The 12,992-nt window shown below is 34.4% G+C and overlaps 1 protein-coding gene across 1 annotated transcript in view; it reads right to left on the bottom strand.

Moving 5' to 3' along the window:
• Window positions 1-12,992, bottom strand: part of DZIP3 (DAZ interacting zinc finger protein 3) — a gene marked incomplete at both ends in the record, with an annotated part of 111,472 nt that overhangs the window by 23,838 nt on the left and 74,642 nt on the right. The window contains 4 exons of the mRNA XM_080696711.1: window positions 2,827-2,928; window positions 4,833-4,920; window positions 6,876-6,979; window positions 8,502-8,598. Coding sequence (XP_080552837.1) covers window positions 2,827-2,928; window positions 4,833-4,920; window positions 6,876-6,979; window positions 8,502-8,598 — 391 coding nt within the window. The remainder of the gene's footprint in view (window positions 1-2,826; window positions 2,929-4,832; window positions 4,921-6,875; window positions 6,980-8,501; window positions 8,599-12,992) is intronic.

The raw sequence follows: 12,992 nt of genomic DNA, 5'->3' as shown, positions 1-12,992 counted from the left end.
TCTATTTTCTTTATAGATAGCTACTTAAGTAATCTTTAAGGTTTTCTCCCAGTTTCAGTAATATAGGACTATGTAAAAGAGAATCTCAGGGCAGGCTATTTTGGTGGATAATAGTATTGATATCCAGAAATCTCACAAAAGCTCTCAAAGTTATCCATAGAAAATATTGCTTTTTTTATTACATACTGAAGGTATCACTTGATGGACTCACAACTCTGTATTGAGCTCCATGGAGAATAAAAGGATAAAGAAAGGTGATCTAGGGGATAAATTCTCCTTATAGTGACGACTTGTAGATATGCTTGTGGGTCATTGTACTTCCCAAGGGTTTATGTAAAACTGACCTTCTTAACAACTGTCAATGGAAGAGATACCTTGTTTAATAGAGAACAGAAAGGGACAGATTTATTAAGCAATTACCATGTGTCGGGACTAGCACTAGAAGAAAGTTCAATAACAATTTGTTGAAGTAGAAAGGTGAACATTAATAAAGCTCTAAGTAATGGTCCTAAAATAGCAAGTGAAAAATTAATGGGAAATTATATAATTGATAGATTAGGTTGATATTATATTTTAATACCACTAAAATACAGACATTATTTGTCTTATAGGTAACAAAACATTTTTGAAACATCTGAAGAAGTATAAGATTGAACTAAATATTAGTATTAAATTTTTTATAATTGTCTTAAGTAAGGTAATGGTGTTGTGATTATATCCAGTAATCTTTAAGGTGGTGTGATTATATCCAGTAATTCTCATATTTTAGAATATATCCTAAAGTATAAATGCATGGAATTATATAATATCTAGGGTTTGCTTTAAAATATTCCAGTGGAGAGGAACAAGGAGATTATATAAAACAAAACTGTCAAAATGTTAATAATAAGAATAATAAGCCGGGCATGGTGGCGCACTCAGGCTGAGACCTGAGTATCTCAGTTCGCGGACAGCCTCAGCTACTTCACAAGGCCCTTTGCAACTCAGTGAGACCCTGTTTCAAAAATAAAGAATAAAAAATAGGGCTGGATGTAGCTTGGGAGTAGAATGCCCCTGGGTTCTATCCTCAGTACCGCAAATGAATGAATGAATGAATGAATAAATAAATAAATAAATGGACTAAAAAATAGGGCTTGGAGTATAGCTCAAAGGTACAATGCCCCTGGGTTCCATCCCCAGTACTGCAAAAACATAAATAAAAATAAAAACTAGGGCTGGGGATATAGCTAAGAAGAGGTAGAATGCCCTATGTTCAATTCCCAATACCATAAAAAAAATGTTGATAATATTAAAGATAGCTTTTGGGTTTGTAGAGGATCATTATACTATTATACTATTTTAATATATGTTTCAAAAATTTCATAAGTTCTTAAACAATGAATGAATGAACGGAAGGTATTAAGCTTTGGCAGCTTAGCAAGACTTTCTCTTAAAATTAAAAAAAAAATTAAAAAGCGCTGGGGATATCACTTCTGGTTAGATAGCCCCTTGTTCAATTCTCAGTACCACAAAAAACAAATAAAAAGAAGAAAATAATCACTATTATCTAATATTTCTCTGAGAATCAAATAAGCCAAAATACAGAAACAAGATATTACAAAACACATAAAAACAGTAGATTATATGCCGGGTATGGTGGTGCATGCTTGTAATCCCAGCATTTGGGAGGCTGAGACATGAGGATCGTGGTTCGCAGACAGCCTCAGCTACTACTTAGTGAGGTTCTTTGCAACTCAGTGAGACCCTGTTTCAAAATAAAGAATAAAAAAATAGGGCTAATGGTGTAGCTCAGAAGTAGAATGCCCTTAGGTCCCTTCCCTAGTACTGCAAAAAAAGAAGAAAAAACACTAAATAATAGGGGTGTAAAAAAAAAAAAAAAAAAACGGGTATAGCTTGGAGGTACAATGCCTCTGGGTCCCATCCCTAGAACTGCAGAAAACAAGCAAACAAACAACCCCACTAGGTTAATCTGGGAACAGTTCACATTATCCAAGATTTCTCAGGTTAGTTCTCTATACACTTAAAAGTCTGGTGACCATTCCTTACAATATTATAATCTCAGATACAGATGGAACTTTAATGATCAGATCTTCTAGAACAATTTCCTAATTTACTGATAGAAAAACCAAAGTTCTGGGCAGACGATTTTTCCAAAACCAGCATAAATCTTCACAGTGTTAGGAAATAAACCCAGTCCTCTTCTGAGTATTTCCAAGGTAAAACCTCCATTTATAGCAAATAACACACAAAAATTTCTAGCATTTTTCCCCCAGAGTATTTCAGTGATACTCAATGGTCACTGATGCTTGCATTTTAACACAACCATTAGTTTAATCAAACATGGAAGAAGAAGCACAGTCAGGAATACAAAAGATATATGCGTACCCCTCAGACTATTAGCCAAGGATGCTTATAAATTGCCATTGAGCCTGCCCGTGGGTTGTGTCCTTAACTAACCTCAGGCAAGCCACATACAGAAGGTCTCCAGTGGAATAATGGTCTAGAGGGCCTGGGGGTCAAGGTTTCACTATCAGTTATAGAGTGTCACTGGCATTTGTCAGTCAAGGCTTATGCAGGTCTGGTTTCAGAAAGCTCCAAAAAATAACTCTATCTAGCTTCTCAGTCTCTGGAGTTACTTTACATTTAAAGTCATGGGGAAGTTAATCACCTGGTGACTATCATCTGCTAATTATATTAGCAGGTATGGATATAATTACATCTGGTATTCAAAACATGTGCCTATTCCATTTTGGACATAAATTTAACATACTGCATATTCAGTGTTTTACATGTTACTATTTTATAAAAATGTGTCATGTTTCTTACCAGTATCTCAGGATTAGGTGGTGGTGGAGGAAGCTGGACTGGAGGCAAGGAACTCAAGGCAAACCCTTGCTTCACCTTGTTGATTTGTTCATTGTACTGGGTCTGACAGAAGAGAGTATGCATTTTAGAGCAAAATTAACTTTAAAAATAATATACAGGGATACTTGATGCCACATTAAATAACAGAACGTTATTAAATACTACTTTGTTAAATTAAATAATTTAAATTTAATTAAATAAGTGGTTCTCGATCCACTGATAGAAATAATATAGTTTCTGACATAAAATCAATTATATAAACCACTATACCTATATGTTAACAGCTATATTTTAGAAGTATCTGTTGATTGACAAGAAACAGTGCACAAAATTCACTGTTCCTTGTGATAACTTCTTGTGTTTCCACAAAATTTTCAGTTCTAAAATAGGAACCACTGATAAAAAGTGAATAATGAGTCTAAAGACAAACATGTATAACAGAGCTACTTCTAAGTGTTCACTTTTAAAAGCCTGAAGGAAAAACTTTGGGAAATATTTATTAAATGTCTACTTTTTTTTTTAAATCTCAAAAGCTGGGCCTTTAGCTTGCTCCAGAGAGGATTTATTCTTAGATTTTACCGAATATGAGACTCCAATCCTGGAAGCTTATCCAGGATTGCTGCATGTCCTTAAATTTTTTTGGCATTGTGCCCATTTTGTTGTACCTTATTATTTAGTAATTAACTCATAAGAACTAGAAAATAAAGTTTTATAAAATATTTAGAAGTTTCCAACAGAGAACATGTGAGTGGAAGAAAATAAGGATAGAGAAACAAGGGCCAGCTCTTTAAAGACCAGCAGAAGTGCTAAGTATCACTGAAGACTAAGTAACAAAAGAGCCTGAGGAGAAACAATCAAAACCACCACCAAAGCAGAAGCCGGACAAGTCTGCATTGCTTTGTGATAGCTTTTCACAACTAACAATCATTGCCTTTCTGCTGGTGGCAGTGTGAAATCATGAAACAATCAACATTATAAGTCAACATTTTTATATAAATAATTTACAGCTGGGCCTGGTGGCGTACGCTTGTAATCCCAACATTTGGGAGGTGAAGACTGGAGGATCGAGGGTCTTGGTTTGCGGACGGCCTCAGCTACTTAGCAAGTCCCTTTCAATTCAGTGAGACCCTGTTTCAAAAATTAAGAGACTAGCTGGGCATGGTAGCGCACACTTGTAATCCCAGCATTTGGGAGGCTGAGATGGGAGGATCGCGGTTTGAAGCCAGCCTCAACTACTTATTGAGGCCCTCTGCAACTCAGTGAGACACAGTTTCAAAATAAAGAATAAAAAATAGGGCAGGGGTGTAGCTCGGAGGTCGAATGCCCCTGGGTTCAATCCCTAGACTTGCAAAAAAAAAAAAAAAAAAAAAAAAAAAAAAAAAGACTAAAAAAATAGGGCTGGAGTGTAGCTCAGAGGTAGATCTCCAGTACCACAAAAAAAAAAAAAAAAAAAAAAAAAAAAAAAAAATTTACAAACCAAAAAATATTAACTGAGTTACCTCTTTGGATTTCTTTTGTATGGTCTCAATTCAACTAGATCAAACTAAGAATTATTTTAAACTATGGAATAATTATATACAAAGTTAATACTAAAAACGAGAACAGGTCTACTTGATTTTCCTTTTAATTCTGTAAATACATTATTATTCAGACCTAGTTAAGACACCTATTTCTTACTAGTGTAGAACTGGCTTTGAAATTCTAGGAAAACAAGATGGAGGAACAAATTTTGAGTTTATCATTCCTAAACTAAGGATCTAAAATGTCGTAGGTATGAGTGTCAGATTTTACATACTATCAATTATGTAAAAATAATCTCAAACTGAACATAAACTTTGGTCACTAAATTGGAAAAAAAAAAAGTCCTTCCTTAAATTTCTCTCTCATTGCTTTAATGTTAGATATATTTAAGTATATACCACCCACAATACTCAGATAGTTTGTTCTAAATATACTTTGGGACTTACCCTGAGATATGCAATCTTGTTTCTAACATCTGTCACAATGGTATTCCAACTATCTACTGCAGCCTTTAATTGAAGTGATTCTAGGTTGCTGGTGTAGAAAAAGGAGACACAGAGAAAGCTCTTTCTTTTTAAATAAAACTTAGGTTTCCAAAAATTCCATTATGTTCTGTAGCACACATGTAAACAATAAAACAATAAAATTACCTCCATCATTGACAATTACCTCAAATAGGATCTAAGATGTATGGAAGAGCTCATTACTAAAACCAAAAACTCCTAACACATAAGCATTCCTTTCTCAAGGGAAAATACAGCTTAGGCTTCCAGAATACCAATTCTTTCCTACCTTGGTGCTATTTTTTAAAAACCTTTGTATAGGAATATCTGTAATGAAGTAGGGAAGTAGAGAACACCCAAACACAGAAATTTCTTGTGTCACCTAATGCAAGAGGATTTTAAAAAATGACTCATTTAGCTGGGCGTGGTGGAACACGTTTGTAATCCCTGTGCTTGGGAAGTGGAGACAGGAGGGACGCACAGGTTGGAAGCCAGCTTAAGAGACCCTGTTTCAAAAAAAAAAAAAAAAAAAAAAAAAAAAATATATATATATATATATATATATATATATATATATATATATATATATATATATGTATGTATGTCTGGGAGTGTAGCCCGGAGATAGAAGGGTTTCCAGGAACCCCAGTACCACCCACCAAAAAAAAAAAAAAAAAAAAAAAAAAAAAGACTCATTTGGAAGCAGGGTTTTGACTATCTTCATATTAATACTGGCATCCAAGAGCTATAGCTAGCCCATCTGATTCTTTTGTAAATTAGAAAAAGATACCATCTCTGCTAGAGAAAATTGAAAACAAGTATATCTTCTGTGAAGATGAATGAAATTACTTTATGTAGTATATCAATTATACAAATACAGAAACTCTTTCAAGTTACAGCCAACAAATAATTAAGATAGGAGCAACTTTGAGATCTTCATGGTCTACCTTTTCTAGAACAGATTTTGTGTGGAATTCCAAAAGGTCTGTTTGTAGCACTGACACACTTGTATTACACACCCAACAATATTAAAAGAGAAGTTATCACTAAGATCATCTCATAAAAACAGGTTTCAAAATGGTCTAATTTTAGCCAGGCGTGGTAGCGCACACTTGTAATCCCAGCATTCAGGATGCTGAGACAGAAGGATTGTGATTCGTGGACAGCCTCAGCTACTTAGTGAGGCCCTCTGCAACTCAGTGAGATCTACTTTCAAAATAAAGAATAAAAAATAGGAAAGGGAGTGTAGCTCGGAGGCTGAATGCCCCTGGGTTCCTGGGTTCCATCCCCAGACCCGCAAAAAAACCCAAAAAGGTCTAATTTATCCAGCATCCTTTCTCCCTCTACTAAGGAAAGGTTGATCACTTAAAACAGTACTTCTCAACTTGAACGCTCATCAGTATACACTGGGAATTTGCTAAACACATCAGAGATTCTGATTCTTTAGACTTAAAGAACAATGATGATCATTAGAAACAATGCTATCTTGTCCCAAAGATTCTAATTTAATTGAGTCTTTAATTCTGAAGATACATCCCATAAAATTATAAATTAAAATTTCAAGCAATCTAATTGATATTTGAAAACTAGTTACATAGCATAACGTAAAACTGCCTTTAATCTGTGATCTTAGTATCAATACTGATTTTTTCCTCACTGTATTCCAAAAGTAAGTAAAATCAAGCATTAGAAGGAAAAACAATTAGAAAAAAGTTTTATGATATGGGTATCTCTGACAGAAACTTTTGATATATTTTCCTGTGGAGAAAGAGAAAAATCAGCATCTACTACTATACTCAGTGATTCAGCAGAATCAACAAGGTACAAACATCAAGGTGACTAAATCACTTTTGAAGTATATGTAAAAAAGAGCTTCTCAGTCCAAAGGCTCTGATATACTATATGTAAACACATTGTAAATTATGTTTTACCTTGGAAACACTTGTGAATCTCTAAGATCAAGATGCATTATGAAGGAAAGGTTACCTTGCTGCCATGTGAGTCACCCTGGCAAGCTGACTGAGACACTCTTTTTCAGTCTGCTCTAGATGAAGCAAACCAAAATCTCTGCGACACTGTAAGAAATACACCTACAGATTTTTGAGAGAAAAAGAAATTAGTTGAAAGTGTCTTTGTAAGTGAATATTCTCAATTAACTCAAGTAAATTTTAAGCTATTATTTAATCTCTTCCAATACCACACAAACTTTCTGACCATCCAAGAGACATTATGCTTTTTCATCAATATAATCTTGAAATTCTAATTTTCATATTCAATTGTTACTGGGTTAGTAAACACTCTAGAACATTAGTTTTCACCTTGCACCTGTACAGAAATCATTCTGGAAATTTAAAAATGATGTCTCAAGTCCTAGTGATTCGAATTTAATTGATAATGGATATATAGCGTGTGTATCAGGACTTTAAAAATATTTTTTTAGAAAGATCTGTTTTATTTAAAAATCTGTAAGATTGTAAGATTTAGGTACACAATCAATACCTTTCACTGGTACCATGAAGAAGGGTGTAATACTAAACCAGAGTCCAAGATTATCCAGATATAGTTGACTTTTAAAGCTCAGGTAATTCTAATACAATGCAAAGTTTGAGAATATTCAAAAGAAATACTATTTTTCCCTGATAAATAGGTAAGAAATTAATCAGACCACACAGAAAGGGGCCTTGAGAGTTTCCCCCATAGTGAGAACCTTTTCTACATTATAACTAATGGACAATCCATTAGCCTCTGTTTTTTTTTTAACCACTAGCCACTCAATATTCACTATAAATTATACACTTGGACACTACTGTTACAAGTTTTTCCTTTCTAAAATTCATAATGAATGTAAAAATAAACTTTTGTCTAAAAATCAATGAAAAAACAGACATTTCCTTTAAAGGTTATTATTATTTTTTCCCTTTTGTTAAAGCTAATTTGATACTATTGCCATGGGTTTTGGATTCACATATACTTCTTGGTTGAATTCTGAAATCCCAAGTATACTTGCTAGAGAATAGAGCTTACTAATGACAGTGGTGGAAAGGTTTGTAATGCTTTTAATGTCAGCAAGCTTTCCAAAAATGTGAATCATTGTATATCAAGTTTGGTTACCTATAAGTAAAAATAACATACATATATACAATCATAATTGTTTTGAGATACCCTAGCTTCTGTGTTTTAAGCTCACATAGAAGAAACTGGTTGAATTTCTAGGTCTAGAAAGAAAGGTTTTCTTTGACATTACGGTGTATGATAGTTACGTATTTTTGGAAGATTATATGGAAAAGTGGCAGAGGATGGAGACATGATGGTAGCTTAGAAGTCGTGACTTCAAGAAAAATTTCCCTTTCTCAAGATGTCTGTATATACAACATATTTCTTAAGAGTCATTGAAGGAAAATAACATAAGATCATAAACACTGAAGTATTCATATAAAACATGCCAAGGAGTCCAAAAACCACAAGAATTTAATCTATGCTTTCCTGGCTAGTTCCAAAGTATATCATTTCTGTTTATTAAAAATTCAGTCTTTTTTTATTCTTCAGTGTACTAGTAGTATACAAGTAAATTGTCTCTCCTTCATCCCATTTCCTCACATTTTTTTTCTTTACCTCGGCTGTTAAGGCTCTGCTAGTTTCTGCATTCACCTTGTTTAAGTACGTTTTAATTGTGCTTTCCAGATTATGCTTTTCCATTTCCCAATGCGATCTGAAATAAGATCGTTAAAGAGTTAGCACCATTATAGCAAGGATGACCTTTTTCATTTCCAGAGAAGAAGAAATATACAAACTATATAATGAATAAAAAATTATTTTTTGGAATATTATATAGCATATAAAAGCAAGAGAAATCATTGTTCAAACTTTATGGTTACCCTTTCCTACCAAGAGTATATTCACATTTTAATATACTTTTTGGTACATTTTAATTATATATCATAATGAGATTTAGAATAATAGGAATATACATGCACACAGCACTTGGTATGTTTCCTTCTGGATCCTCTCTGTTCCTTCCCCTCTCTGTACATATTATTGAGATTGGTTTTGATAACTTCATACATGTACATAGCATTGTTTGAACTGTTTCCTTCATCAAGTTTCCTTTCCCCCTCCCCAAATTTTCTTCAATGATTCTATTATTATCTCTCCTCATTTAATTGAAAGCCTTTTTATTTTCCAGTTTCTTTCCAGCTTCCACATGAGAGAAAACATACATTTCACTTTCTGAAACTGCCTAATCTTACTTACCTAGGGAGAAAAAGGGTCATAGAACAAACAAGAAGAGAGAAACCATAGATGAGCAAATAAGGTGACCTAAGGGAATTAAAGGGAAGAAGAGGGAAATTCCCTAATGTACATGGTGTACATTTACAAACATATCAAATTCAATCACTAAGCCAAACATGAGAAGGAGGGATGGTGAAGGGAATAGGGTAGGAACTGGGGAAGGGCTAAATGAGTGAGGTGTGCACATATGTTTCTACCATCTTGTACTCCATCAAGATGTATGACTATAATTCACCAATACTAAATTAAAAAAAAAGACAGACACTCAGAATGGTATAGCTGGGTCATGGTGGGGGGGTCCATTCCTAGTCTTCTGAGGAATCTCTACACTGATTTCCACAGTGGCTGCATAAATTTTCAATCCCACCAACAGTATATAAGTGTTCCTAGTCCTTCACATCCTCACCAGCATTTATTACTGTTTATATTCCTGATGACTGCCATTCTAACTGGAGCTCAATAGAATTTCAGTGTAGTTTTGGTGACTTGCATTTCCCTGATTGCTAATGATTTAGTTCAACATTTTTTCATATATTTCTTGGCCATTTGTATTTCTTTTTTGAGAAAGAAATACAGCTCAATGCTCATTTGATTGGATTTTTTTTTATGTGTTAAGTTAGATTCTTTATCGAGTTAAGACATTAGTCCCATCTCAGAGGAGTAGCTGGCAAATATTTTGGTTTTCTCTTTAGACTCTGGATTGTTTTCTTTGGTGCATAGGAGCTTTAACATTTCTGTTGTTTATAAACTACCTACTCAATGGTGTTTTGATATAGCAGTCAAGCTAAGCAGGACATTTAACTTTTCTAGATCTCAGTTATCTCATATGTAAAAATGAGAGAAAGTTGTATTATCATTAAAAAAGGCCATTGTGAAAATTCATTCAGAAATATACATAAAATATTTTGTGTCTGGCAGATTAAGTACTAAATAAATGTTAGTTACTATATTTTACATTTTCCCTTTCAGTGTCCTATATACTGGGACTTGAGTCCCAGAATTCTTTTGCATATAAACCAAAACAAAACAAAAACAATTAAAACAAAAATATAGTATTTTAATAAGGATAGCAACAAAACCCATCTTTAAAGTTTTATTATTAGAAACTATCCCTATTTGCAGAAGACATACTATACTAAGAAGACCCAACAAACCCAACCAAAAAGCTTATAGAACAACAAATTTAGCAAAGTATCTGGATATAAAATCAGTCTTAAAAATTAGAAGTTTTCCTGTATGCCAATCATAAAGCCACTAATACAGAAATCCAGAAAATATGTCCACTCAAGATATCCAACACAAAAATAAAATACTTAGGAATAGAAGGTAAAATGTGGGGAATTATTAAGGTCTTCCCCTTAACTTTACTAAGAGAGTACTTCCCCATGTCCTTGACCATTGTGGGGAACCATTAAGGCCTTCCTCTTATCTTTAATAAAAGAGTACTTTTGACTGTCCTTGGACCAGAGTCAACAAGGTATGATGTCATGCAATTAAGATTCTCTCAGAACATTGATGCTATTGTTCTGTCTGTGAGATAAGATTAGGTTTGTGTTATACCAGGGTCTTGTTTGGCTTGCCCACAAGATTATGTACTTTGTACTTGCCTTGCTTGCATTCTTGTGTAACCTGAAGCTAGAGACTGTATAAATACCACAAGAGAATAAACCCAGGGGCGCCCAGCAGAGACTGGCTTGAATTCTTTAATCCTCACTCTTCTCTTCAGAGAAGAGTGTACTTTTGACAGCTGGCTTTGGCAGTAAAAGACCAGTACAAAAAATATAAAATATTGAAAAAGAAATCAAGGAAGACATTAAGGAGATGGAAAGATCTTCCACATTCTTGGATGGGCAGAATAAATATAATCAAAACTGGCAATTCTTACAAAAGTGATCTACAGATTTAACACCATACCCACTAAATTAACAAGGTCATTCCTCACAGACATAGAAAAATAATTTAAATGCATTTGGAACAACACAAAACCAAAAGTAATTCTCAGCAACAAGAACCATAAGGCATCACAATACCTGGCTTCAAACTATACTACAAAGCCACAGCAATAAAAACAGCATATTATAATAGATGACTCAGAAACAAACCCACACTTATGGCCAATTGATTTTTGATAACAGGGTCAAAAACACACACTAGAAAAAAGATAGCCTCTTCAACAAATGGTGGCAAAACTGGTTAACCAGATGCAGAAAAATGAAAATAAACCTCACTTTCTCATCCTGCACAAGAGTAAAGTCAAGATGGATCAAAGACTGGAAATTAGATCAGAGAACTTGTAGCTCCTTGAAGAGGGTATAGGCCCAACACTTCAACACACAGACACAGGTAAAACCTTCTCAACAAGACCCCAAAGGCACAACAAACTAAAAGGTGCATCAATACATGGGTTTGCATTAAACTGAAGAGCTTCTATACAGCAAAGGAAATTATCACAAACCTCAAAAGAGACCCAAAGAATGGGAAAAAATTTTGCCAACTATTCCTTCGCTAGAGGACTAATATCTAGAATATACAGAGAACTAAAAAAATTCAGTACCAGGAAAACAAATAACCCAATCAAAAAATGGGCAAGGGAGCCGGGCGTGGTGGCGCACACTTGTAATCCCTGCTTTTGGGAGGCGGAGACAGGAGGATCACGCTGGCTTAAGAGACCCTGTTTCCAAATAAAAAAGTATAAAATAGGTCTGGGAGTGTAGCCCGGAGGTAGAAGGGTTTCCAGGAACCCCAGTACCACCAAAAAAAAAAAAAAAAAAAAAAAAAAAAAAGGCAAGGGAACTAAATGGACACTTCACAAAAGAAGAAATTCAAATAAAAATGCTCAACATTATTAGTAATCAGAGAGCTGCAAATCAAAACTTCTCTGAGATTTCCCCTAACTCCAACTAGAATGGTAGTCATTCAAAACACAAACAACAAATTCTGGCAAGGATGTGGAGAAGTGGGAACTCTAAAACGTTGCTGGTGAGATTGCAAATTAGTACAACCGCTTTGGAAAACAGTATGGAGGATCCTCAGAAGAATGGGAACAAACCTACTATATGGTCCAGTAATACCACTTCTAGATATCTATCCAAAAGAATGGAAACCAAAGCACCAAACTAATGCATGCATATCTATGTTCATAGCCGCACATTTCACAATTGCCAAACTTTGGAACCAGCCAAGATGCCCACTGACAGATGAATGGATTGCAATACTATGGGATATGTACACAATGACATTTTATTCAGCCATAAAGAAGAACAAAATTACAGGGAAATGGATGGAACTGAAGAACTTTATGCTAAGTGAGATTTGTCAGTCACAAAAAGTAAGAAATTGGATGCTCTTCCTAATATAGGAAAGCTAGGGAGAAAAAGGGTCATAGGAGAAACTCTAGACAATGGAGAAAACATAGGATGAACAAATAAGGAGGCCTGAGGGTGATGGGAGGGGGAAAGGGGAAATTCCCTAATGTATATGATGCATATTCACAAACATATCACTAAGCCAAACATGAGAAGGAGGGAGAAGAGAGGGAATGAGGTAAAATTGGGGAAAGGCTAAATGAGCGATATGTGCAGCTATGTCTCTACCATCTTGTATTTCATTAAGAAATGACTACACTGCCCCAATAAAAAAAATTAAAAAGACTCTAAAAAAAAGAAACATCAGATGCTTAAGGACCTAACAAACACTGATGAGAAGTTTCATAATAACATTGTAAATATCATTAAGTTCAGAGTTTATTAAAGAAAAAGATATAAAATACTCAAGAAGATATATTAAATGAACAAAGGGATTTTTATGCCATAA

The sequence above is a fragment of the Muscardinus avellanarius genome, assembly GCF_963383645.1.
Source record: "Muscardinus avellanarius genome assembly, chromosome: 5".
Taxonomy (NCBI): Eukaryota; Metazoa; Chordata; class Mammalia; order Rodentia; family Gliridae; genus Muscardinus; species Muscardinus avellanarius.
The sequence above is the reverse complement of the archived record's forward strand: the minus strand, read 5'-3'. Positions and strand labels throughout refer to the sequence as shown.